Source organism: Rhinopithecus bieti, unplaced genomic scaffold (assembly GCF_001698545.2).
Source record: "Rhinopithecus bieti isolate Rb0 unplaced genomic scaffold, ASM169854v2 scaffold_81659, whole genome shotgun sequence".
Taxonomy (NCBI): Eukaryota; Metazoa; Chordata; class Mammalia; order Primates; family Cercopithecidae; genus Rhinopithecus; species Rhinopithecus bieti.
Genome location: NW_016837762.1, coordinates 2,602,270 through 2,627,661, shown reverse-complemented (window position 1 = coordinate 2,627,661; position 25,392 = coordinate 2,602,270). Strand labels below are relative to the sequence as shown.

Here is a 25,392-nt window from a genome sequence, read left to right as displayed (position 1 = left end):
AAAAAAAAAAAAAAGGCTGGGCGTGGTGGCTCACATCTGTAATCCCAGCACTTTGGGAGGCCAAGGCAGGTGGATCACCTGAGGTCGGAAGTTCGAGATCAGCCTGAGCAATGTGGAGAAACCCCATCTCTACTAAAAACAAAACAAAACAAAACAAAACAACAAAATTACCCGGGTATGGTGGCACATGCCTATATATAATCCCAGCTACTTGGGAGGCTGAGGCAGGAGAACTGCTTGAACCTGGGAGGCAGAGGTTGCAGTGAGCTGAGATCGCGCCATTGCACTCCAGCCTGGGCAACAAGAGTGAAACTCCATCTCAAAAGAAAAGAAAAGAAAAAAAAAAAAGCAAGGGGCACAGAAATTAGATTTTTGGAGAGTAAAATAATTCAAAGTATGATGAATGGACGATGAAGAATGTGGGCCTGCCCCTAAGATAAAGGCCCCAGGTGGGAGTAAGGGAAGGATAAAATGTTAGACTTTTGTCTTAGGACAAAAGAGGGGTTCTTAGGAGGGCAGTGGGTCTTGCTGGGTCCAGCTACCTAGAAGCATCCTCCACTAGCTGCCACAATTCAGCAGAGAGTGAGACGCTGACAGGATGACCAAGAGGCCAGGCTGAGACTATGAAGGAGACACCCACCTGAGTGCCTACTCTTCTACAGGAGATTGCATCCTACCTGATCACCTTCGAGAAGCATGACGAGTGGCTGTCTTGTGCCCCAAAGACAAGGTGAGAAAGTGTGAGAATGTGGGGGAGTGGCAGGGGTTCTGGGTTCTGTTCATAGAATTCCAGGGCAGCCCTTCCCTTCACAGGCCTCAGAATGGCTCCATCATCCTCTACAATCGCAAGAAGGTGAAATACCGGAAGGACGGTTACCTCTGGAAGAAGCGGAAGGATGGGAAGACCACCCGAGAGGACCACATGAAGCTGAAGGTCCAGGGCATGGAGGTAAGAGAGTCAGACCTTCAGCTCATCTTCCCGAGCCTGCCCTCCTCCACCCTTAGCTGAACTCGCGCCCTACCAGGGCTTGGTGGCATTGTCCACCTCAGCCCCCTCCCAGTTACTCTTCCCTTCTCACTCACTTTGGGTCGGCTGACATGGCTTTGGCCACTCTCCACTTCCCATTTCCCTCCACGACTCAACTCTCCAGGCCGTAGGTCATGCCTCCCTTCCAGAACACTGATGCCCAGGCCGCTCACTGCTCTTGTGTTTCCCTCAGGGATCCCAGCAGTGATGCTCTCAGCACAGGTTTCTCTTCCCCAGATCATTGCCCCTCATCTCAGATGCCTTCTTGCTCTGCCCTCTGGTTCCTAGATAGTCCCATATCTCAAATCTGGTCCTCACTGTAAGGCCCCAGCCCCACTGCTCATCTATGACTCAGGGCTGCTGGTTTTCAAAAGGGATGGGGACTAGGTGGGGGCGAGGGTGGGGGAAGGGTTGAAGAGGAACTGGTGGAAAGATTGGGATTCCTGCAAAGGGACTGAACAGAGGAAGAGTTGGGGAGCAGACTAGCCCTCCCCCCACCCCAGCCTGTCTCCTGGCAGTGTCTCTATGGCTGCTACGTTCACTCTTCCATCGTCCCCACATTCCATCGGCGCTGCTACTGGCTGCTCCAGGTAAGGACGGAAGAGCCCAGGGAGCCACACTCTTCCTGGTTTTTTGAGGGTCTGAAAGAAGGAAGTGAAAGGATAACTAAGTTCTGAGTGAGGAAAGGAGCCTGGGAAGAAGAGAAAGGGGCTTGGGGATGGAGAGAGTCAGAAATTGGGGGTGAGGTTAGGAGGGTGCCCAGGAAGAAGTGAGGATTAGGAAGCTGAGCCCCTGGACCTCAGGACCCCATGGCTCTGTGTGTCCCCTTATGCTCTCAGAACCCTGACATCGTCCTTGTGCACTACCTGAACGTCCCAGCCCTGGAGGACTGTGGAAAGGGCTGCAGCCCCATCTTTTGTTCCATCAGCAGCGACCGTCGAGAGTGGCTGAAGTGGTCCCGGGAGGAGTTGTTGGGACAGCTGAAGCCCATGTGTAAGCAGCAGGGTGGGGATAGAGCTCCAAGGGGAGAGTAGCAACAGGGCTCCCAGAGGGGCCATGGTTCTGGACCCAAAGCCTGAGGGCTGATCGTCTCCCTCCAAGCTGGGAGGGTGCTAGGATTCCTGGCGTGTTCTCAGGTATTAGAATACGGAGAAAGGACTAAAGCGACATGTCTGAGCAGTCTTGAGGCTGCTGGCTTCTGTTCACCTGGCCAGAAGTCTTGAAGCGTGTCAGGTGCTTGGAGGAGCCATCAAGGTGCTCTGGGGCCTGTTTTGTGGGGGTCCCACAGCACTTCCCCCTAACTTCTCTAGTTCATGGCATCAAGTGGAGCTGTGGGAATGGAACAGAGGAGTTCTCTGTAGAACAGCTGGTGCAGCAGATTTTGGACACCCACCCAGCCAAGCCTGCGCCCCGAACCCACGCCTGCCTCTGCAGTGGGGGACTTGGTAAGTTACTCCCTGACCTTTTGGCTGTCTTCCCACCTAGCCACCCTGCTCTTACGCAAGCCAGGGGGATATCTGTCTTGATGGGATTTGCATGCTGATTTGCAAGTCTTTTGCATGTCCCAGAAAGATGGGCCAGATGAACAGAGCTGTTCCCATCTGGGTGCACACTGGCCGCAGCCTTGCACTCAGCTGTCCTGGCAGCCTCTGCCCTTCCTGTCTTCTAGCTTCAGCAATCCCTGTCCCCTCAGCACCACCAAGGACACTCAGCCTTAGCCTTCCTCCTAGTTGGCACCCCCTTGGGTCTGTTCTTTTGTCCTTTTCCTATGCCTTTACCGTTGGCTTTTAGCTACTCTCCCAAGCCCTCAGTTCTCCTCTGCAGTGTTCCTCTGGTTCTGCTTGTTTTGGGGGGAAATGGGGGGGGGCAATAAAGGGTAGGGGTAGAGAACAGACATTTCTGATGCCTCCCAGTGGCTACAGTCAGTATTACACCTCTGGTTTATAGGGACGTCCCAGGAAATACTTCTGAGGGCTTCAAGGTAGAGAAGGGTACGGAATGATGTGTCTTACCTTCTCTCCTTCCTACTCCTCTCCACTCCAGGTTCTGGGAGCCTTACCCACAAATGCAGCAGCACGAAACACCGCATCATCTCTCCCAAAGTGGAGCCCCGAGCTTTAACCCTGACCTCTATCCCCCACACTCACCCCCCAGAGCCTCCTCCACTGATAGCCCCACTTCCCCCAGAGCTCCCTAAGGCACACACCTCCCCATCTTCTTCCTCTTCTTCCTCCTCATCGGGTTTTGCAGAGCCCCTGGAAATCAGACCTAGCCCACCCACTTCTCGAGGGGGTTCTTCAAGAGGAGGCACAGCTATCCTCCTCCTGACAGGACTGGAGCAGCGGGCTGGGGGCTTGACGCCCACCAGGCACTTGGCTCCCCAGGCTGATCCTAGGCCTTCCATGAGTTTGGCAGTGGTTGTAGGCACTGAGCCTTCTGCCCCACCGGCTCCTCCCAGTCCTGCCTTTGACCCTGATCGTTTTCTCAACAGCCCCCAGAGGGGCCAGACATATGGAGGGGGGCAGGGAGTAAGCCCAGACTTCCCCGAGGCAGAGGCCGCTCATACCCCCTGTTCTGCCCTAGAGCCTGCTGCTGCCCTGGAGCCCCAGGCAGCTGCTCGGGGTGCCCCCCCACAGTCGGGAGCAGGTGGGAGAAGAGGAAACTGCTTCTTCATCCAAGATGATGACAGTGGGGAGAAGCTCAAGGGTCAGGGGGCTGCCCCACCCATACCTTCACCCCTCCCTCACCCCCACCCTCACCTGCCCCCTTGGAGCCATCAAGCAGGGTAGGAAGAGGAGAGGCCTTGTTTGGAGGACCTGTTGGGGCCAGCGAACTGGAGCCCTTCAGTCTTTCATCATTCCCAGACCTTATGGGAGAACTCATCAGTGAGGAAGCTGCAAGCATCCCTGCTCCAGCCCCCCAGCTCTCTCCTGCTCTTAGCACCATCACAGACTTCTCCCCAGAGTGGTCCTACCCGGAGGTGAGGCTCAGGCTTATCTCCTCCCTTCTCCCTCCCATTTGTTTTCTGACTGCCCAAAAAAAATTGTATTAATGCTTACCCCGTGGTCTGTGACCTAGTTTCCCTCAGTTTTCATGGCTTCTGAGGCTTCTTAGTTCTCTACCCAATCCCTGTCTTGTGTTTTTTTTTTTCTTTTGAGATCTTTTGTGTTTTCTTTTTGAGTCTCACCCTGTCGCCCAGGCTGGAGTGCAATGGCATGATCTCGGCTTACTGCAACCCCCACCACCTGGGTTCAAATGATTCTCCTGCCTCAGCCTCCTGAGTAGCTGGGATTATAGGTGTCCACCACCCCGCCTGGCTAATTTTTGTATTTTTAGTAGAGACGGGGTTTCACCATGTTGGCCAGGCTGGTCTCGAACTCCTGACCTCAGGTGATCGCCTGTCTTGGCCTCCCAAAGTGCTGGGATCACAGGCGTGAGCCACCGCACCCGGGCGCCAATCTCTTTTTTTACGTAGAGTGAAGCTGCTTTTCTGTTTCCAGAGTCCTCAGCAACTTAACCTTTTTTCTGTTCCTCTCCCTTCCACGTGTTAGCATGGTTTCTGGAGTCTCCTGGGACCTCATTCCCTTCCTGACTGTTTTCAGGGGTAGGGAGCTGGGGCTGTGCAGCCTGGAGAAGAAAGGAAAGATCGGGGATGTGATTGCAGACTTTGAGTAGCTGAAAGACTGTCTTCAGCAGTGCAGAAGTTCTGTTTTGTGCTGCCTTTGAGAGGGAAAGGAGGAACTGCAGTGGGGGTGTTTTAGACCAAGAACAGAACTTCCTTCTGGTGACAGCTCTGTGGTAGCTTTGGGGGAGGCCCTGAATTCCCAGTTGCTGGCAGATTCAGGTAGAGACCAGGCAACCACTTAGCAGGAATGTTGGGGAGGGATAGACTAACTGACCTCACCCCACTGGGTCCTGTCTATCCCTGTACCCCCAGGCTCTAGCACAGGACCTGCCATACCCTATAAGGGTCTGAATACATGAATGAGGGAGTGGATGAATGCCCACCTCCAGTCACATGGTCTCTGACTTCTGTCTGCAGGGTGGGGTCAAGGTGCTCATCACAGGTCCTTGGACCGAGGCCGCCGAGCATTACTCCTGTGTCTTTGATCACATCGCAGTACCAGCCTCACTTGTCCAACCTGGTGTCTTACGCTGCTACTGTCCCGGTATGAGGATTGGGAACTGTAGGGGGAGGGACTGACGTGGGCAGTTAGGATCGATCAGGACCTCCAGGCTTCCAGAAAGCACTGGGAACGAATGGATTGTTTTGAGAGCACAAGGACTTCATGCAGTCCTGAGGTTGAGCCCCATGCTCTCCCAGCAGGCAGAAGAGCCTGGACTTAGGTGTCACATCTAGGTTCTGGTCCAAGAAATCTACTCCTTAGCTAACCAGTGACGTTAGATAACTCTGATCCTTCCTGAGGTCCTTGGCCTCCCCTCCTGTAGGGTTAGGCATTGACCAAAGGGATTTCTAATGTCCGTCCAGGCTTTCTGGCCTAGTTAGAGCCAGAGTCTCCCACTCCACCCCCCGGGGGAAGGAGAAAGAAGACATGTGGGTGTCCTCTAACCAGTCTTGGGACTGAAGGACATTGGGTTTTAGAACTGTGGTGTCCAGTATGGTAGCCATTAGCCACATGAGCCTATTTAATTAAAGCTAAAGAATACTTAAAATTGACTTCCCCAGTCTCACTGACCACATTCCAAGTGCTCAGTAGCCACACGTGGCTGGTGTTAACCCTGTTGGATAGTGACGACATAGAACATTTTTGTCAGTGCAGAAATGTTCTTTTGGACAGCACTGGTCTAGACTTCATTGCCAAGGTTCATCTCTGCCCTTTTGCCACCAGCCTTGCCCTTACCCTACACTCAAAAATCAGCCTTACTAGGGGACCTCAAGGACCACCAAAGTGACAGGTTGGCAGCTTTGCTGTCTGTGAGTGTGTTTGCCCCCAGTCTCTACAGCGGCATCCAGCATGTGTGGATGGAAAGGGGATGAGACCAGAGAATCTGGGGACTGGGAGAAAAAGTCTCAGCACCTGCTCTTAGGATCAGGGCCTGCTGGTTCCATCCTTATGGCCACTGGACACTGTTTATGAGCAGCGAGCTCCCCTTTCCTCCATCTCAGTAACAAGGTCATAACTTCTGGACTCTGATCCAGGGATCAAGAGGATTTTCCAACATCAAATTGTTCATAATTAGTCTCTTGACGCTCTGTTTCCAAACCTTCTTGCTGAATAACAAATATCTTCAACTACAGGGTCTAGAATCGAAGGGCTCTCTGGCCCATAGTATGTATTAAGTTCTCAAACAAATGGACTCCCTTCCCAGTTAGTGCCAAGGCCGCTGAAGCCAGGGGCTTCTTGGCCCACAGCAGGGCAGTAGGGGAAATAGCTATGGAATAATTGTCTATGGCTGACCCAGGTAGCCAGAGAAGGAGCCAGGCAAAGAGAGCCCTTCTCACTGATCCTGCCCTCTCCAGCCCATGAAGTAGGGCTGGTGTCTTTGCAGGTGGCAGGGCGGGAGGGGCCCCTTTCTGCTTCTGTGCTCTTTGAGTATCGAGCCCGCCGATTCCTGTCTCTGCCTAGTACTCAACTTGACTGGCTGTCACTGGACGGTGAGTACCTAGCCCTCTGACCCCAAGTATCGGGCCCATAGCCTTTGAGCATGACATGCTCCTAGACCCCTCAGGGTTCAGGTGACCACCACTGAGCCCCAACTTTACCATTCTTTTTTTTTTTCAATTCCTGTTTCATTAGTGATTTCTCTCTCTTTTTTTTTTTTTTTGAGACTGAGTTTCACTCTTGTTGCCCAGGCTGGAGTGCAATGGCGCAATCTTGGCTCACTGCAACCTCCGCCTCCCGGGTTCAAGCGATTCTCCTGCCTCAGCCTCCAGAGTAGCTGAGATTACAGGCATGTGCCACCATGCCCGGCTAATTTTTTTGTATTTTTAGTAGAGACGGGGTTTCTCCATGTTGGTCAGGCTGGTCTCAAACTCCCGACCTCAGATGATCCGCCCGCCTCGGCCTCCCAAAGTGCTGGGATTACAGGCATGAAGCCACCGCGCCCAGCCCTTCATTAGTGATTTCTAAATGTGACAGCAAACTTCCCTCACCTCCTCTTCCCCATAAATCTTGGGGTCATTTTTATACCAGTTCTTTTTTGTTTTTTTGAGACAGAGTCTCGCTCTGTCGCCCAGGCTGGAGTGCAGCCGCGTGATCTCGGCTCACTGCAAGCTCCGCCTCCTGGGTTCACGCCATTCTCCCGCCTCAGCCTCCGGAGTAGCTGGGACTACAGGTGCCCGCCACCACGCCCGGCTAATTTCTTTTCTTTTGTATTTTAGTAGAGACGGGGTTTCACCATGTTAGCCAGGATGGTCTCGATCTCCTGACCTCATGATCCGCCCGCCTCATCCTCCCAAAGTGCTAGGATTACAGGCGTGAGCCACCGCGCCCGGCCTTTATATCAGTTCTTGACCTGCCCTTCATCCCAAAGGGTGGAATCTAGACAAGGAAGGTCAACAGGCAGGGCAGGGACAGTGTCTAGAGCAATATATAGGTGTTATGCACAAGTTTATATATTTATTATTTATTTTTCTCTTCTTTTTTGAGACAGAGTCTCGCTCTGTCTCCCAGGCTGGATTGCAGTGACACGATCTCAGCTCACTGCAACCTCCACCTCCGGGGTTCAAGTGATCCTCCTGCCTCAGCCTCCCAAGTAGCTGGGATTACAGGCACCCACCACCACACCTGGCTAATTTTTTGTATTTTTAGTAGAGACAGGGTTCTCCATGTTGGTCAGGCTGGTCTCGAACTCCTGACCTCAAGCGATCCGCCCCGCTCAGCCTCCCAAAGTGCTGGGATTACAGGCGTGCGCCACCACACCCAGCTGTAGTTACATATTTAAATTTCTATTGTTTTTTCTCTTCTGATTATAAAGATGTGTTCATTAATGGAAATTCAGAAATTACACAAAAGCACAAAATAGAAAATAAAAATTCTGACTGGGCCCAGTGGCTCACACTTGTAATCCCAGCACTCTGTGGGGCCAGAGTGGATGGATCACCTGAGGTCAGGAGTTTGAGACAAGCCTGACCAATATGGTGAAACCCCGTCTCCACTAAAAATACAAAAATTAGCCGGGCGTGGTGGCACATGCCTGTAATCCCAGCTACAGGGGAGCTCAAGACAGGATAACTGCTCGAACCCGGGAGGCGGAGGTTGCAGTGAGCTGAGATCGCGCCACTGCACTGCAGCCTGGGCAACAGAGCGAGACTCCATCTCAAAAAAAAAAAAAAAAAAGAAAAGAAAAATTTCCTATACTACTACTTCTGAGTGATATCCATTGGTAATAACATGGTGTACTAACACAAACACGGAGGCACACGCATACATGTATATATATGTGTGTGTATTTATTTAAATCTGGGATTGTTTTTGTTCCTGTTACTGGTTCTCTCTCTTGTGGCCTTGAGCGCTGTTTCTGTCTGCACCTGCTGCTTTCTCAAGCTTTGCTTTTCTCCCTCTCTTCCTCTTGGTGTCTTTGTTGGTGCCTCTTGGTTCCTCTCAGTTCTGCGGCCGTCTGTGTTATCTTAGTCTCTATCTGTCCTTACTTCTCTCTCCGGAGCTCTGGTCCCTAGTTTTGCCTCAGCCTTGGAGCTGGCCCCCACATGAAGCCTGCGTTGTGTGCTGGGTTGCTTGTCTCTGACTTGAGTCTGCCTACCTTGGGATCTGGCCAGGTCTCTCAGTCCTGTGCTGTCTCCGTCCTGCCCTGTGACTGTTCGTTACCTTACTTCTCTGTCCCTGTCTAATCTGCATTTTACCATCTCTCCTATGAGTCTCTTCCATCCCTCTTCTTTCCATTTCTTCTTGAACCAACATCTTAACTTGCGTCTCTTTGATCATCCTTTTCTTACTGCTTGTTTGGCACTTTCCCCCAGCCCTCCTCTGTCCTTTCTCTGTTCTCCTTCACTTGGTCTTTTTTGCTCTCTCTCCTCCGTTTGTTTTACTTGAGTTTCTGTTAATCATTCTCTGTCCTCCTCCCTTACTATCACCTGTGTACCTTTATCCCCTTCTATCCTGGCATTTCAGAACATGTCCAACCTTGCCCGTTTCTCTGTGTCTGTTTTCCTACGGCTCTGATCCCCTCCCGCCTCCCCTTCTTGTCCTTGTTTGATCTCAAGACGGGACACATATAGCTTGGGGGATGTGTGTGTCTGTGCATATGTGTGTGTGTGTGTTTGTGTATTTGTGTATGGGGGGCAGAAGGAGGAGGAGGAGAAATGGACATGGCTATCCATCTCTGTCACCTTCCCTCCCCCACCATCATCTTTGTGGACAGCTGCAGGGGGCTGGGAGGAGGGAGAGGCGCTTTTCAAATCACAGTCCCTGAGCTCTTTGGGGCAGTGGTTATTAAAGAGGAGGGACCCTGGAATCCTTCACCTTCACCATGGGGGACAAAGGTAGTGTCTGCTGCAAAAACTGATGGAACATTTTACCTAGGAAAAGGCTGGGGGGAAGAGTGTGTATGCATAGGATTTGGGACTGCAGAAGGCTAGATGGCCATTTGGGAATTCCTACTACCTCTGTACCTTGAAGGAAACAGTTTTGGTTCCAGATCCGGGTTCTAGGTCAGTGAGCAGTATTCACAGCCCTAGCTTAAGGACTGAGTCCTGGTGGGCTTTATTGGGGTAAAGGAGCTGCTGTTTTGGGGAAGATAAAAGAATATGGTTCTGTGTCCTCATCCCCAGATCTTGGGACAGGTCTGCTTTTGGTGTTCAGGGCATCACCTAGACTCTGCCCACTCAGCCTCCCACACCCGTTCCCCCTCAGACAACCAGTTCCGGATGTCCATACTAGACCGACTGGAGCAGATGGAGAAGCGGATGGCAGAGATCGCAGCAGCTGGGCAGGCACCTTGCCGGGGTCCTGACGCTCCTCCAGTTCAGGTACTTCTGTGAGGAGGGAGGTGGGCTCTGGTGGGAAGCAGGGGGAGGACGCAGCTGAAGAAAACGTCTAGTGCCCGTGGCTCTCCTCCCTCCCCTCTCCCCAGCCTCCTCAGCCTGTCTTCCCTCTCCCTGACGTCACCCCGTTCCCATCCCCACCTCGTGGATAGAGTGGCTATTCTGGGCATCCTCTTGGCATGACGGGCTTCAGACTATTTCTGGTCTGAAGAAGGGTGGAGGTGAAGGAGAGGGCGGGGGAGGGGCCAGGAGCGTTTTGGGGCTTGGATCACGGTGGGCCCCAAGTTTCTGAAAGAAGAGGGCTGAGGAGCGGCTCAGAGAAGGCTCTGGCTTCTGAGGGGAAGAAGCCATGTGCGAATATGGCACTCAGCTGATGGGAAAGCACATGGGCAAGATGGTGTGAGCTCTGGCTGCTGAATGCGCTAGAGGAAGTGGCTATGGGAGCAGGAGACACTGAGGCCACACAGGAACTTTAACTGATGGGATCCTAGAGTGGGACGCGTGGAGAGGGGGTAAGATTCGAAGCTGGGGGGACAGATGTGAGGTGGCCAAGGCCATCCCAAGCCAGGGGAGCAGATACCTGGGTCTCTGCCTAAGAGTGTGTATATCGCAGGATGAAGGCCAGGGGCCTGGGTTCGAGGCACGGGTAGTGGTCTTGGTAGAAAGCATGATCCCACGCTCCACCTGGAAGGGTCCTGAACGTCTGGCCCATGGAAGCCCCTTCCGGGGCATGAGCCTTCTGCACCTGGCTGCTGCCCAGGGCTATGCCCGCCTCATCGAGACCCTGAGCCAGTGGCGGTGAGCAAGGGCAGCTGGGTGAGGGCTGGGCAGCCTCTGGGACAGAAGTGTCAGGGGACTGAAGAGGGACTGAAGAGGAACTGGAGGACCTGGGGCCCTACCAAGTGGGAGCTGGGGTCATTGTGGGAAGGGAGGGGGCTGGGAGAGGACTTACGTTTTGGGGAACTTTCATTTCCTGACTTAAGACACTTTGACTTCTTGACCTCCTTAAACTAGTGTCCTTGACTACCTCTTCCCACCGGCCCTGTACAGCTTGCCTCCTAGTGCCTTTACTTCTGACGTTCTTACTTTGCCCACTTTTTCCCTCATTGGGCTCCGCTGTATCTCTTCCAAACCCTCCAGGAGTGTGGAGACTGGAAGCTTGGACTTAGAGCAAGAGGTTGACCCGCTCAACGTGGATCATTTCTCTTGCACCCCTCTGGTGAGGATGACAATTCCTGCGTGCACATGGGGCACTGGGCGACGGGAACCGCCCTTGAAAAGGAAGATCCTGAGGAATGTAGGGAGTGGGGTGGGCTGGGGTCTGAAGACCTGACTACTGGAGGAAAAGCCTCAGGCCTCAACCTCCACCTCCTGTCCCGCCCCCTTCCTCAGATGTGGGCTTGTGCCCTGGGACACCTGGAAGCTGCCGTGCTCCTTTTCCGTTGGAACCGACAGGCACTGAGCATTCCCGACTCTCTGGGCCGTCTGCCATTGTCTGTGGCTCATTCCCGGGGTCATGTGCGCCTTGCCCGCTGCCTTGAGGAACTACAGAGACAAGAGGCTTCGGTGGAGCCCCCACTTGCCCTGTCACCACCCTCCTCCAGCCCAGACACTGGTGAGGGTGGCCCTAATCTTTTGGAGAGAGGGATGTGGGCAGGAGGCTAGGCCAGGGCAAAGCCAAAGGGTGGGAAAGGAGTAAAAGAGGAGACAAACCACAGAGGCAGGGATGAGATAACAGAAGCAAGAACAGACGGGGGACCGATAACAGGATGGCGGAGGCAGGACACTCGATCAAGGGATGGCCATGGCTCCTGCTGCCCTGACTCTCTTCCCTCCCCACACAGGTCTGAGCAGCGTCTCCTCACCTTCGGAGCTGTCGGATGGCACCTTCTCCGTCACATCAGCCTATTCTAGTGCCCCAGATGGCAGTCCCCCCCCTGCACCTCTGCCAGCCTCTGAGATGACTATGGAGGATATGGCCCCAGGCCAGCTTTCTTCTGGTGTCCCAGAGGCCCCCCTACTCCTCATGGACTATGAGGCTACCAACTCCAAGGGGCCCCTGTCCTCCCCTCCTGCTCTCCCACCAGCCTCCGATGATGGGGCCGCTCCAGAGGATGCCGACAGCCCACAGGCTGTGGATGTGATCCCGGTACTGCTTCTGTCGACGGAGTTATGGGGGCTAGAAGTGGAGTAGGTAGGGTGAGGCCAACTTCCATGAAGCAGAATCAAAGTCTGGCTTCAGTTTAGGAAGGACCCATTTACTTCATTTTGGGATAGGCAAGGTAGCCTTTTGCTTAGCTCCTTTCAGACCATGTGACTTGGAAGTCATGAGGCAGTGGAGGTTAAAAATTCTGGCTGATCCCACAATTCAGATGTTGGAAAAAAAAATTTTTTTGGCCGGGCTGGGTGGCTCACACCTGTAATCCCAGCACTTTGGGTGGCCGAGGCGGGTGGTTCACTTCAGGCCCGGAGTTTGAGACCAGCTTGGGCAACATGCGAAACCCCACCTCTACAAGAGATACAAAAACTGGGCATGGTGGTACGTGCCTGTAATCCCAGCTGCTTGCGAGGCTGAGACATGAGAATCGCTTGAACCTGGGAGGCATAGGCTGCAGTGAGCTGAGATTGCACCACTGCACTCCAGCCTGGGTGACAGAGTGAGACTCTGTCTCAAAAAAAAAAAAGAAAGACAAAATAGTAAGATTTAAAATATAAAAAGCATTAAAAAATGTTCTGGCTGGGTGCGGTGCCTCACCCCTGTAATCCCAGCACTTTAGAGAACGAGGTGGGAGGATCACTTGAGGCCAGGGGTTTGAGACCAGTCTGGCCAACGTAACAAGACCCCATCTCTACAAAAGTAATTTTTAAAAAGTAGGCATGGTGGCACACACCTGTAGTTGTAGCTACTTGGGAGGCTGAAGTAGGAGAACCCCTTGAGCCCGGGAGTATGAAGCTGCAGTGAGCTAACTACCATTGCATTCCAGCCTGGGCAAGAAACCTTGTCTCTATAATGCACGAAAATTCTGGGGAATATCTTCAGTTAGAGCTGGTTTGTAGGAGTTACCTGTTGATCCATGTAGGGACAAGGTTCTAGGAGAACCAAGATGACAGAGGGCAGCTGGGAGTTGTGTGGAGAAGTAAGGTTGGCAAGATGGGGGTATTTGGCAATGATCTGATGCAGGAAGGAGGCTTGCACATGATAAAGCTAAGAAGGTCTGTGGAATGGAAGTAAATCTTCAAGTATAGCCTTGTACTTCTCTGCTAGAGACTGGGAACATACCTGGTTTAGAGAGACTAATGGGAGTAAGTGGGTGGCAACTTTACGTACAAAAAGCTTAATAAGAGAACTCCACAAGTAGGCCGTGTTGAGTGTGTCCAGCAGGAAGTACTGGAGCATAGGCTTCAGGGCTGGAGCAGAGGCCAGACTGGAGCCATTCATCAGGGCAGTAGTTGGCAAGTGTTGGGACGGTTCTTGGAGAGTTGAAAGGGAGTTGGGGGTGGGCACAGCCAAGCCTATGGGGAGCATGTGCTGGTCAGCTGGCATGGGGCAGGCTCAGGTAGGACAGTGGATGGTTGGCCTGAAAGGGTGTCAAGTCCTCCATTTGTTCAGCTTCTGAATCCCCACTTGGGAGTATCTCCTTTTTATCCTGTATTCGCCGTAGCATCTCAGCACGGAGGGACCCCCAAGTGGGAGCCCCACCAGTATCAATGAATGAGTCTGGAACAGTGGCCCAGAAAGACAGGGTTAGCAGCGCCTGGCAGGGAGAGAAGGAACGAGCCAGGAATGGACAGAGGTTACAGCTGGCAGTTGGGGCCCCTAAGGGTTCACGCAGCTTCTCCCTTCATCCAGGTGGACATGATCTCGCTGGCCAAGCAGATCATCGAAGCCACACCAGAGCGGATTAAACGAGAGGACTTTGTGGGGCTGCCTGAGGCTGGAGCCTCAATGCGGGAGCGGCCAGGGGCTGTGGGACTCAGTGAGACCATGTCCTGGCTGGCCAGCTACCTGGAGAATGTGGACCACTTCCCCAGCTCAACCCCTCCCAGGTGACTAGCTCAGGACAAAGCCTCCAGATTCTTCAAAGATGGGAGGAAGGGAGAAAGGTGGCTTTCCACAGCCAAAGCTCCATTCTGGCTGAGGCCCCAGGGCCTTGGAGAAGCAAACTGAACTGGCTGATGAACTCGGAACTCACTCTCCAGACTCAGTTGCTGGTGGTCTTCCTTCATAGCCATCCATAGGTAGCAGAGGAGAGACTCAGATGCTTCATGACACCCTCTTTCCCTGCCCCCTACAGCGAACTGCCCTTTGAGCGAGGTCGCCTGGCTGTCCCTCCAGCACCCTCCTGGGCAGAGTTTCTCTCTGCATCTACCAGTGGCAAGATGGAAAGTGATTTTGCCCTGCTGACACTATCCGATCATGAGCAGCGGGAACTGTATGAGGCGGCCCGAGTCATCCAGACGGCCTTCCGAAAGTACAAGGTCAGAGGGACAGGGGGCTCAGGATGAATTATACTGTCTCCAGTCAGGGGAGACCGGGCCCCCAGGGCGTTTGGAGGAGGAGCAGTCATGCAGACAGGCCTTGGATGGGGTAAAGGGTCAGGGGAACCCCAGAAAAGTTGGAGGGACAAGTCAGATATCCCACTATGTGGGTCATGAGGTGCTGCGACTTCTCTCCCCTCAGGGCCGGCGGCTGAAGGAGCAGCAGGAGGTAGCAGCAGCTGTAATCCAGCGCTGTTACCGGAAGTACAAGCAGGTGAGACCCTTCTCCCTCAAAACCATACCCACCAACCCACACCCACGCCTAACCATTCCAGAACGTTGCCAGAGTCCTAACTCCCCTTCTCTCTCCACAAGCTGACCTGGATTGCACTTAAGGTATTAGGCATGAGATCTGAGTGTGAGGTCTGTGATGATTCAGACTTTCCTTGAGTGTGTGGGTTACAGAAAGAGCCTTGCATCAGCCTATCTTGGGTGAGCCCCAGGGCTTTGGGTCTCTGTCCCTTGATTTCAGCCCCCGTCCCTCCTCCCCACCCCTGCAGTTTGCACTCTATAAGAAGATGACCCAGGCAGCCATCCTGATCCAGAGCAAGTTCCGAAGCTACTATGAACAGAAGCGATTTCAGCAGAGCCGGCGAGCGGCTGTGCTCATCCAGCAGCACTACCGCTCCTACCGCCGCAGGCCCGGCCCTCCCCACCGGCCTTCGGCCACCCTGCCTGCCCGCAACAAGTAGGGCTCAGCCCCAGCCCTCTGTGCCCACCCACTGCATCCACGCCATTCCCCCTTATTCAACTTTTTTTTTTTTTTTTTTTTTTTGAGACGGAGTCTCGCTCTGCCGCCCGGGCTGGAGTGCAGTGGCCGGATCTCAGCTCACTGCAAGCTCTGCTTCCCGGGTTTACGCCATTCTCCTGCCTCAGCTTCCCGAGTAGCTGGGCCTACGGGCGCCCGCCACGTCGCCCGGCTAGTTTTTTGTATTTTTTAGTAGAGACGGGGTTTCACAGTGTTAGCCAGGATGGTCTCGATCTCCTGACCTCATGATCCGCCCGTCTCGGCCTCCCAAAGTGCTGGGATTACAGGCTTGAGCCACCGCGCCCGGCCCTCAACTTCTTGATCATCTTGCCTTACTGCCATTCCCTGCCTAGGGTTCCAGGGGGACGAAGGCATGCAATGCCTGGGGGGTTCTGTGAGGTCCATCTTTTATTTCTTTCACCAGAGGCTCCTTTCTCACCAAGAAGCAGGACCAGGCAGCCCGGAAGATCATGAGATTCCTGCGGCGCTGCCGACACAGGTACTCATCCCTTCTCCCCCTGGGCTTTTGCTCTGCCACCTGTCCTGATCTCCAGTCTTCTCTGACTCCTATCTCTCTCTCTGCAGGATGAGGGAACTGAAGCAGAACCGGGAGCTGGAAGGGCTTTCCCAGCCGGGACTGGCCACCTGACCTGGCCACCGCCTTTCTCACCACCCTGGGGACGCCTCTTGCAGTCTTAACAGGGAGAGGGCTTTCTGGGGCAGGGGGAGCCCCTGTCGGCAGCTTTCCCGTTCACCTTTGTTGGAGCCCTTCGTAGGCCTCCTCCCTCCTCCCCACGCCTTGCTCCCACACCCCTCTCCTCGTCCCTCCTGGTCGTGCCCCATCTCTTTTGGTCCTGGCTCCAGAAGAGCCGCGCCCCACATACCTGCATCTTCCGCTGTGACCTCCAGAGCCCTGCCTGCCCCTGCTCCCCAGCTCCTCCTGCCTGCACCCGACTCGGCCCCCTCCTGACTTGCCTTATTTATTTGTTCGACGCGTCTCTGAATGTATCCGCCTCGGTTCCCACCTCTGCCTTCGCTGCGCACGCCCCTCGTGTTTCAGGGCTGACCATGCCCCCACCCGACTCCGCATGTTTGCGTCTGTTTCCTCCCTTTCTGGCCCTGTCTTACCCCATCACCCGACTCTGGCCACCGACTTCAGGGCCTAAGGGGAGGTGGTGTACATAGGAACGCGTTGCGGAGTCCGCCCCGTCCCCCGAGGGGAGGGGTCTTGTACATACTGTAACATACAGAGTATAGTGAAGAATCTATTTAAGGCGCCGCGGGGAGGGCTGCACGGCCGGGCTTGTGGTTCTCTAGCGCGGCGGGGGCCTCCTGCCGGCTCCACGGGCACTTTCTACTTGTGCATGGGCTTGGTTTATACGAATTGCCATTAAACATCGCTGCACCAGCCAGCCTGCGGCCTCTGTCTACGGGGGCGGGGCGGGGCCTCGGCCAGCTGGAGGTCGCCACGCGCCGCTGGCCTCGGATCTGCGCCCGGGCCAGGCGGGCTCGGGATTTTCCGCCTCCGACGTGTTTCCGGCCTTAAAGGCATTCCGCCCTTCCCTTTAAGACGCACCGCCCCCTCTCAGTCACTCCCAAGATGGCGGACCTACTGGGCTCCATCCTGAGCTCCATGGAGAAGCCACCCAGCCTCGGTGACCAGGAGACTCGGCGCAAGGCACGAGGTGAGGATCCCAAATTCACAACCGCCTTCCTTCGCCCGGTTTTCAGGACCGCACTTTTCCCTCTTTGGACGATGCCGCCTCCTCAACCTTGAAAGACCCCTCACAGGCCCCTTCCAAGACCCTCAGAGTCCCTAAAAGGGCTGCTGACACGCCCGCTGTTCTTAGCGGACAGTGATTGGCTACCTGAGAGATAGCGCCAGCCTCCTGCCTCTTTTCCCGACCCTGGCCTTCCGCAGTCCTTGTTTCCCATTAGCCAACCGGCCCGCCTGTCCGCTGCTGACCTGGTCTGATTGGTAGGGTGTCTTCAACCTGCCGCATTCCTGCCCCGCCCGCCTCTAGCTCTATTTCCATTGGATTTAGGACACGCCCATCTACTCTGCCTTCATCTCCATTGGCTATCTCAACTTAAAGCTCTGCCTCCTAGGCCTGTTCGACCTTCCTTCGGACCCACCCCAGCCTCAGAACTCCCATTGGTTGTTGGGTCCTGTGCGTCTTCTTGCCCCTCCTGCTTGATTTAACCCAGTCCCTTCTGCCTCCTTTCTACAGCCTTTTTCCCATCTGTATCCTTAAATTCCCGAGCTGCCCGGGCGGATCGTAGTGTTGATTGGAGGGATGAGAATGCCCGCCGGGTCCGATTGGCCACTGTCTCCGCCTGCGTTCTCTGAGTAGCTTCCCTGCGGGCTGGCTGGAGTTCGGCGGCCGGCGTAGGGCGCGGCCCGGCGGGGCGGTGGGAGCCTCCCCGGGGTTGCTCGTGTTGGGGCTTGGGATGATCCTGGCGGAATGCAGGACCCCAACTCCCAAACCTGCGGACCTTGACCGCGGACGAGCCCTGTCCCGGCTCCCCACGTGCCCCAGGGGGGCCGGGGCAGGCAGGACGCCTTCCAAGTATTTAAGGGGTGCTGGATGCCTACACTTCGTCTCGTTATTTCCTGAACAACTGTTAGGGGCCAGGGGTACCCCTCAGGGAGGCCACAGTCCGGGGCTGGGGCACTCATTGATGCAGTGATCACACGGAAGTTTAATAACCAACTTGATAAGTGCTCTGAGAGAAAAATAAGTGTGAGAGCGGCCACCTGAGATTCTCCCCCAGGCCGCAGTGAGCCGAGATCAGAACAGATAATTCTGTAAATGAGAGAGAAAAGCAAAGCGTTACAGGCAGAAGAGTCTATTTGAAATCTCTGAGGAAGGAGGAAGCATGATGGCAATGGGGAACTGGAATTCTTTAATTCTCTGATGACTGACTGTCTAAGTGGGTGATCACCGGCGGCATTGACAGACTAGGAAGCTTAAGTTAGTCACTCGCCTGAGGTCACATGGTTAGTTTGGTAAGTGGCAGAGTTTCAAACCCAGGTATGACTGGGCTTGAAGCCTATGTTCTTGACCATAATCTTATGCCACTTCTCTAGATGCAGAGAAGACTCGAAAACCAGTTAAAGAACAGTCAGTGGGGTCCGGCCTTGTAGCTCACACCTGTAATCCCACCACTTTGGGAGGCTGCGGCGGACGGATCGCTTGAGCCCAGAAGTTCAAGACCAGTGTAGGCAACATGGAGAAACCCCGTCTCTACAAAAAAATACAAAAATTGGCCGGGCGCTGTGGCTCACGCCTGTAATCCCAAAACTTTGGGAGGCCGAGGCGGGCGATCATGAGACCAAGAGATCAAGACCATCCTGGCCAACATGGTGAAACCCCGTCTCTACTAAAAATACAAAAATTAGCTGGACATGGTGGCGCGTGCCTGTAATCCCAACTACTCAGGAGGCTGAGGCAGGAGAATCGGTTGAACCCGGGAGGCAGAGGTTGCAGTGAGCCAAGATTGCCCCACTGCACTCCAGCCTGGCGGCAGAGCGAGACTCCGTCTCATAAATAAATAAATAAATAAATAAATAAATAAATATTAGCCGGGCAACAGAGCGAGACTCCATCTCATAAATAAATAAATAAATTGGCCGGGCGCGGTGGCTCAAGCCTGTAATCCCAGCACTTTGGGAGGCCGAGACCGGCGGATCACGAGGTCAGGAGATCGAGACCATCCTGGCTAACACGGTGAAACCCCGTCTCTACTAAAATACAAAAAAACTAGCCGGGCGAGGTGGCGGGCGCCTGTAGTCCCAGCTACTCCGGAGGCTGAGCCAGGAGAATGGCGTAAACCCGGGAGGCGGAGCTTGCAGTGAGCTGAGATCCGGCCACTGCACTCCAGCCTGGGTGACAGAGCGAGACTCCATCTCAAAAAAATAAATAAATAAATAAATAAATAAAAGCCAGGCAACAGAGCGAGACTCCGTCTCATAAATAAATAAATAATAACCGGGCTCAGTGGCGCACTCCTGTGGTCCCAATTCTCTGGAGAATCTTGGGAGAATTCCAAAAGCGGGGAGAATCACTTATCACTTCAGTCTGGGAGGTTGAGGCTGCAGTGAGAGGTGATTGCGTCACTGCACTCCAGTCTGGGCCGTGAAATTGAGACTGTTTCCAACAACAAAAAATGAAATGCCCTGATGGTCAGTGAGGGCAGAGGGATGACAGCTCCGAGGCTGTCAGGCCCTGGGGCTCCAGAGGATAACTGAACAGTAGATGAACAGGATCCCTGCCCTCCAGGAGCTCATACTATGCTAAAGGAGACAAAAAGTTATGATATGTTAGTTCTCTATGTTATGCTGGGTGTCTGAGGCAACGGAGCCTGGAGCCCAGGGGAAGCAGTAACTCTGACTCATGGTAGATCTCAATGTTTGCAAGAGGAGGAAAAGCATTAAAGCAGAGGAACATGCGCAAAGGCATGGAGTTATTTAAAAAAATGGGGAGAGGGCTGGGCACCGTGGCTCATGCCTATAATCCCAGCACTTTGGGAGGCTGAGGCAGGCAGATCACTTGAAGTCAGAAGTTCAAGACTAGCCTGGCCAACATGGTGAAACATCGTCTCTACGAAAAACACACAAAAAAATGGCCAGGCGTGGTGGCTCACGCCTATAGTCCCAGCACTTTGGGAGGCTGAGGCGGATAGATGAACTCCGACCTGAGGTTGGGAGTTCGAGACCAGCCTGACCAAAATGGAGAAACCCCATCTCTACTAAAAATACAAAAATTAGTCAGGTGTGGTGGCGCATGACTGTTATCCCAGCTACTTGGGAGGCTGAGGCAGGAGAATCACTTGAACCCGGGAGGCAGAGGTTGCAGTGAGCCAAGATTGTGCCACTGCACTGCAGCATGGGCAAAGAGAGCGAAACTCCATCTCAGAAAAGAAAAGAAAAGAAAGTAGCCAGATATGGTGGTTCACACCTGTAATCCCAGCTACTTAGGAGGCTGAGGCATGAGAATCGCTGGAACCTGGGAGGCAGAGGTTGCAGAGAGCCGAGATCGCGCCACTGCACTCCAGCCTGGGCACAGAGCAAGACTCTGTCTTGAAATAAATAAATAAATAAATGATGGGGAGAGGTTCAGTGCAGCTGGAGAGGATTCAGATCCTGTGGAAGAAGGAGGCCTTAAGGATGTAAAGGATTTGAAATGGCAAAAGAGAGAAAAATTTCAGGCTGAGGAGCAGGAATAGGAAAAAGCGTCCACCCAAATCTCAAGAGGTAGTAAAATCACATCGTGGGGAAGACAGGCAAGCATGGAGGGCCCGGGTTAGAAATTCCTCCTCCTCCTCCAGAGGCAGAGGAGATCTGGTGCAGAGGCAGGATCTAAGGAAGAAGAAGAAAGTTAAATAAGACCCTTAGCCAGGCGAGGGGACTCACTGCTGTAATCCCAGCACTTTGGGAGGCTGGTCTTGAACTCCCAGCCTCAAGTGATCCTCCCACCTTGGCCTCTCAAATTTCTTGAGAAGCTTGAGTCTCTGCACCCAGAGCTGGCTGTTTTTTTTTTTTTTTTTTTTTTTTTTAAGTTTTCTGTAAAGATGGGGTCTCGGGCATCTTTAGGCAAGAGGCAGGCAGATCTCTTGAGCCCAAGAGTTCAAAAAAAAAAGATCCTTCACAGCTAACCTTGGACTCCCAAAGGAGAAGGGTGTCAGATTATCCATTTCGGCTTTATCCTGTCTGTAGAAGTGGGAAGTGGGGGATTTTACAAAATATAGGAAGTTAAATAATTTCCCCTTTCTGGCCGGGCGCAGTGGCTCAAGCCTGTAATCCTGGCACTTTGGGAGGCCAAGGCAGGTGGATCACAAGGTCAGGAGTTCGAGACCAGCCTGGCCAATATGGTGAAACCCCATCTCTACTAAAAATACAAAAATTAGCCAGGTGTGGTGCCACACGCCTGTAGTCCCAGCTACTCAGGAGGCTGAGGCGGGAGAATCTCTTGAACCTGGGAGGCAGAGGTTGCAGTCAGCCAAGACTGTGCCATTGCACTCTAGCCTGGGTGACAGGGTGAGACTCCGTCTCAACAACAACAACAAAAATACCATCCTGGGCAACGTAGTGAGACCTCATCTCACAAATATTTTTGTTTAATTATTTTTTAAAAAGTAGATGAGCATGGAGGCACACGCCTGTGGCCCCAGCTACTTGAGAAGCTAAGGTAGGAGGATCCCTTGAGCCAAGGAGGTCAAGGCTACAGTGAGCTGATTGTGCCACTGCACTCCAGCCTGGGCAATAAAGTGAGATCCTGTCCCAAAAATAAATAAATATATAGGCCGGGTGCAGTGGCTCACGCCTGTAATCCTAGCACTTTGGGAGGCCGAGGTGGGTGGATCACCTGAGCTCAGGAGTTTGAGACCAGCCTGGCCAACATGGTGAAACCCCGTCTCTACTAAAATACAAAAATTAGCCGGGTGTGGTGGTGTGTGCCTGTAATCCCAGCTACTTGGGAGGCTGAGGCAGGAGAATCGCTTGAACCCGGGAGGCGGAGGTTGCAGCGAGCTGAGATTATGCCACTGCACTCCAGCCTGGGTGACAGAGCGAGACTCCATCTCAAAAATCAATCAATCAATCAATGTTTGTTAATTAGTTTCCCCAGTGGAGTTGGAAAAGGGGGTTAAGCGTTATTCTGATCTCTGTCACTCCCACTAAACTGGGAACTCTTGAAGGGCCACATCGTGTCTTAATCATCTCAGTACTTCAGGGTCACCTGATGCCAGATACCGTAGTCCCTGCTTCTCCCTTATCCAAGGTTTTGCTTTCCAAGGTTTTAGTTACCTGCAGCCCAGAACTATTATATACAATAAGATATTTTGAGAGAGAGAGAGAGAGAGAGCACAGCCACAAACTTTTATTTCAGTACATTGTTATAATTGTTCTGTTGTATTATTGTTATTCTTAATCTCTCTCTCTCTTTTTTTTTTCTCTGAGGTGGAGTCTAGCTCTGTCGCCCAGGCTGGAGTACAGTGGCGCCATCTTGGCTCACTGTAAGCTTGGCCTCCCAGGTTCATGCCATTCTCCTGCCTCAGCCTCCCAAGTAGCTGGGACTACACGCACCTGCCACCACGCCTGGCTAATTTTTTGTGTATATANTGAAGGGCCACATCGTGTCTTAATCATCTCAGTACTTCAGGGTCACCTGATGCCAGATACCGTAGTCCCTGCTTCTCCCTTATCCAAGGTTTTGCTTTCCAAGGTTTTAGTTACCTGCAGCCCAGAACTATTATATACAATAAGATATTTTGAGAGAGAGAGAGAGAGAGAGCACAGCCACAAACTTTTATTTCAGTACATTGTTATAATTGTTCTGTTGTATTATTGTTATTCTTAATCTCTCTCTCTCTTTTTTTTTTCTCTGAGGTGGAGTCTAGCTCTGTCGCCCAGGCTGGAGTACAGTGGCGCCATCTTGGCTCACTGTAAGCTTGGCCTCCCAGGTTCATGCCATTCTCCTGCCTCAGCCTCCCAAGTAGCTGGGACTACACGCACCTGCCACCACGCCTGGCTAATTTTTTGTGTATATATATATATGTATTTTTTTTTTTTTTTTTTTGAGACGGAGTCTCGCTCTGTCGCCCAGGCTGGAGTGCAGTGGCCTGATCTCAGCTCACTGCAAGCTCCGCCTCCCAGGTTTACGCCATTCTCCCGCCTCAGCCTCCCAAGTAGCCGGGACTACAGGTGCCCGCCGCCACGCCCGGCTAGTTTTTTGTATTTTTTTTTACTAGAGACGAGGTTTCACCGTGTTAGCCAGGATGGTCTCAATCTCCTGACCTCATGATCCGCCCGTCTCGGCCTCCCAAAGTGCTGGGATTACAGGTGTGAGCCATCACGCCCGGTCATCTCTCTCTTTTTTTTTTTTTGAGACAGAATTTCACTCTTGTTACCCAGGCTGGAGTGCCATGGTGCGATCTCAGCTCACTGCAACCTCTGCCTCCCAGGTTCAAGCGAGTCTCCTGACTCAGCCTCCCCAGTAGCTGAAATTATAGGTGCCCACCACCACACCTGGCTAATTTTTGTATTTTTAGTAGAGATGGGGTTTCACCATGTTGACTAGGCTGCTCTCGAACTCCTGACCTCAGGTGATCCACCCGCCTCGGCCTCCCGAAGTGCTGGGATATAGGCTTGAGCCACCGTGCCTGACTTGTCATTCTTAATCTCTTACTGTGCCTAATTTATAAATTAAACTTTATCATAGCCATGTATGTGTAGAAAAAGACATAGTATATATAGGGGTCAGTACTATCCACAATTTCAAGCCTCCACTGAGGGTCCTGGAATGAACCCCCATGGATAAAGGGGACTATTAGGTAGAATAAACATCAATAAATGCTTGAGGAATAAACGCTAATCCTGCCTTCCCAGCCTGACACTTCCCAGGGGCACCACACTTCACTTGAAGCCTTAGAAAGCTTCCCCATCCATGCTTCCAGCCCTGGCTTCATGCTGCCATTTCTCACCCCCAGAACAGGCTGCCCGCCTGAAGAAACTACAAGAGCAAGAGAAACAACAGAAAGTGGAGTTTCGTAAAAGGGTGAGAACAACTGGAGTGATCAAAGACAGACTCAGGAAGGACTTCCAATAAGTTAAAATTGGAAGGTTGAGGACTCAGTTTTGCTGAAAATGTCTTGAGAGAGGTGATGCCTGGAAGCCAGTGGCATGGAGGCTGGGGAGGGTGCTGGGGAGGTGTAGAAGGGCCGCCGACTCAGCTGGGGAGGGGGTACTTGGGTGGAGCCATTGTTTCATATCTTCTTCCTTTCCCCTCTCCCAAGATGGAGAAGGAGGTGTCAGATTTCATTCAAGACAGTGGGCAGATCAAGAAAAAGTTTCAGCCGATGAACAAGATCGAGAGGAGCATACTGTGAGTGTCTCTGGGCTGGGGGAAGGAGGAAATGGGTGGCTAGCAGGGCGTGAAAGGGCCAGCACAGGGCTCCTCCAGAGGAGGGCACTAGCCCCGCTCCTGGTTCATGATACTCTTTCCCCTCTGCCGTCCCATCCCAGACATGATGTAGTGGAAGTGGCTGGCCTGACATCCTTCTCCTTTGGGGAAGATGATGACTGTCGCTATGTCATGATCTTCAAAAAGGTAAAAGGCCTGAGTTCCTCTTTCTCTCCCCTCCCCTTTGTGGCCTTCTCCCTGCTCCCCGACGAAGGAATGAAATGAAACATTTGTATGGACTCTGACCCTATCATTGTGCTCTTCTCCAGGAGTTTGCACCCTCAGATGAAGAGCTAGACTCCTACCGTCGTGGAGAGGAATGGGATCCCCAGAAGGCTGAGGAGAAGCGGAAGCTGAAGGTGAGCTATGCTTGGCAGCCCTTGGGGCCCAGAAGCCCACCACCTGGGAGGGGTGGGGATTTGGGCTGGGGCCCTGAGCACCAGTGCCCCCACTGTCACCCCTAGGAGCTGGCTCAGAGGCAGGAGGAGGAGGCCGCCCAGCAGGGGCCCGTGGTGGTGAGCCCTGCTAGCGACTACAAGGACAAGTACAGCCACCTCATTGGCAAGGGAGCAGCGAAAGACGCAGCCCACATGCTGCAGGCCAATAAAACCTACGGCTGTGGTGAGGCCACAGTGCGGCCGGGGGTGGCTGGGAGAGGAGCATAGGATGTGGTGGGAGGGCAGTGGAGGCTGAGGGACGGGTTTCTAGGTCCTCCCTACCCTCCTCTCTGCCCCTAGTGCCCGTGGCCAATAAGAGGGACACACGCTCCATTGAAGAGGCTATGAATGAGATCAGAGCCAAGAAGCGTCTGCGGCAGAGTGGGGAAGAGTTGCCACCAACCTCCTAGGTGCCCCGCCCAGCTCCCTTTGACCCCTGGGGCAGGGCAGGGGGCAGGGAGGGACAAGGCTGCTGCTATTAGAACCCATCCTGGAGCCCCACCTCTGAACCGCCTCCTACCAGCTGTCCCGCGGGCTGGGGGAAAACAGGTGTTTGATTTGTCACTGTTGGAGCGTGGATATATGCGTGGTATGTGTGCGTGTGTGTGAGAGTGTGAATGCACAGTGGGTATTTAATCTGTATGATTCCCCGTTCTTGGAATTTTCTTCCCCAGGGGGCTGGGGTACTTTACATTCAATAAATGCTGTTTCACCCA

General features: G+C 53.3%; 2 protein-coding genes across 2 annotated transcripts in view; both read left to right on the top strand.

Moving 5' to 3' along the window:
- The window catches only part of CAMTA2 (calmodulin binding transcription activator 2), a 21,412-nt gene extending 4,724 nt beyond the window's left edge, over positions 1 to 16,688 (top strand). The window contains 21 exon segments of the mRNA XM_017865892.1: positions 663 to 730; positions 814 to 949; positions 1,546 to 1,617; positions 1,867 to 2,020; positions 2,338 to 2,472; positions 3,071 to 3,760; positions 3,763 to 4,007; positions 5,070 to 5,196; positions 6,510 to 6,644; positions 9,859 to 9,974; positions 10,603 to 10,787; positions 11,130 to 11,208; positions 11,382 to 11,604; positions 11,834 to 12,138; positions 13,840 to 14,036; positions 14,285 to 14,468; positions 14,671 to 14,742; positions 14,844 to 14,864; positions 15,029 to 15,216; positions 15,701 to 15,775; positions 15,862 to 16,688. Of these exon segments, the coding sequence (XP_017721381.1) occupies positions 663 to 730; positions 814 to 949; positions 1,546 to 1,617; positions 1,867 to 2,020; positions 2,338 to 2,472; positions 3,071 to 3,760; positions 3,763 to 4,007; positions 5,070 to 5,196; positions 6,510 to 6,644; positions 9,859 to 9,974; positions 10,603 to 10,787; positions 11,130 to 11,208; positions 11,382 to 11,604; positions 11,834 to 12,138; positions 13,840 to 14,036; positions 14,285 to 14,468; positions 14,671 to 14,742; positions 14,844 to 14,864; positions 15,029 to 15,216; positions 15,701 to 15,775; positions 15,862 to 15,925 (3,471 nt within the window). The 3' untranslated portion in view covers positions 15,926 to 16,688.
- SPAG7 (sperm associated antigen 7) lies at positions 16,688 to 25,392 on the top strand. Its single transcript, XM_017865897.1, has 7 exons — positions 16,688 to 16,961; positions 23,767 to 23,834; positions 24,073 to 24,161; positions 24,302 to 24,386; positions 24,509 to 24,598; positions 24,704 to 24,860; positions 24,977 to 25,392. Exons 1-7 carry the CDS (start codon positions 16,877 to 16,879, stop codon positions 25,084 to 25,086), a joined length of 684 nt encoding a protein of 227 aa, XP_017721386.1. The 5' UTR covers positions 16,688 to 16,876; the 3' UTR covers positions 25,087 to 25,392.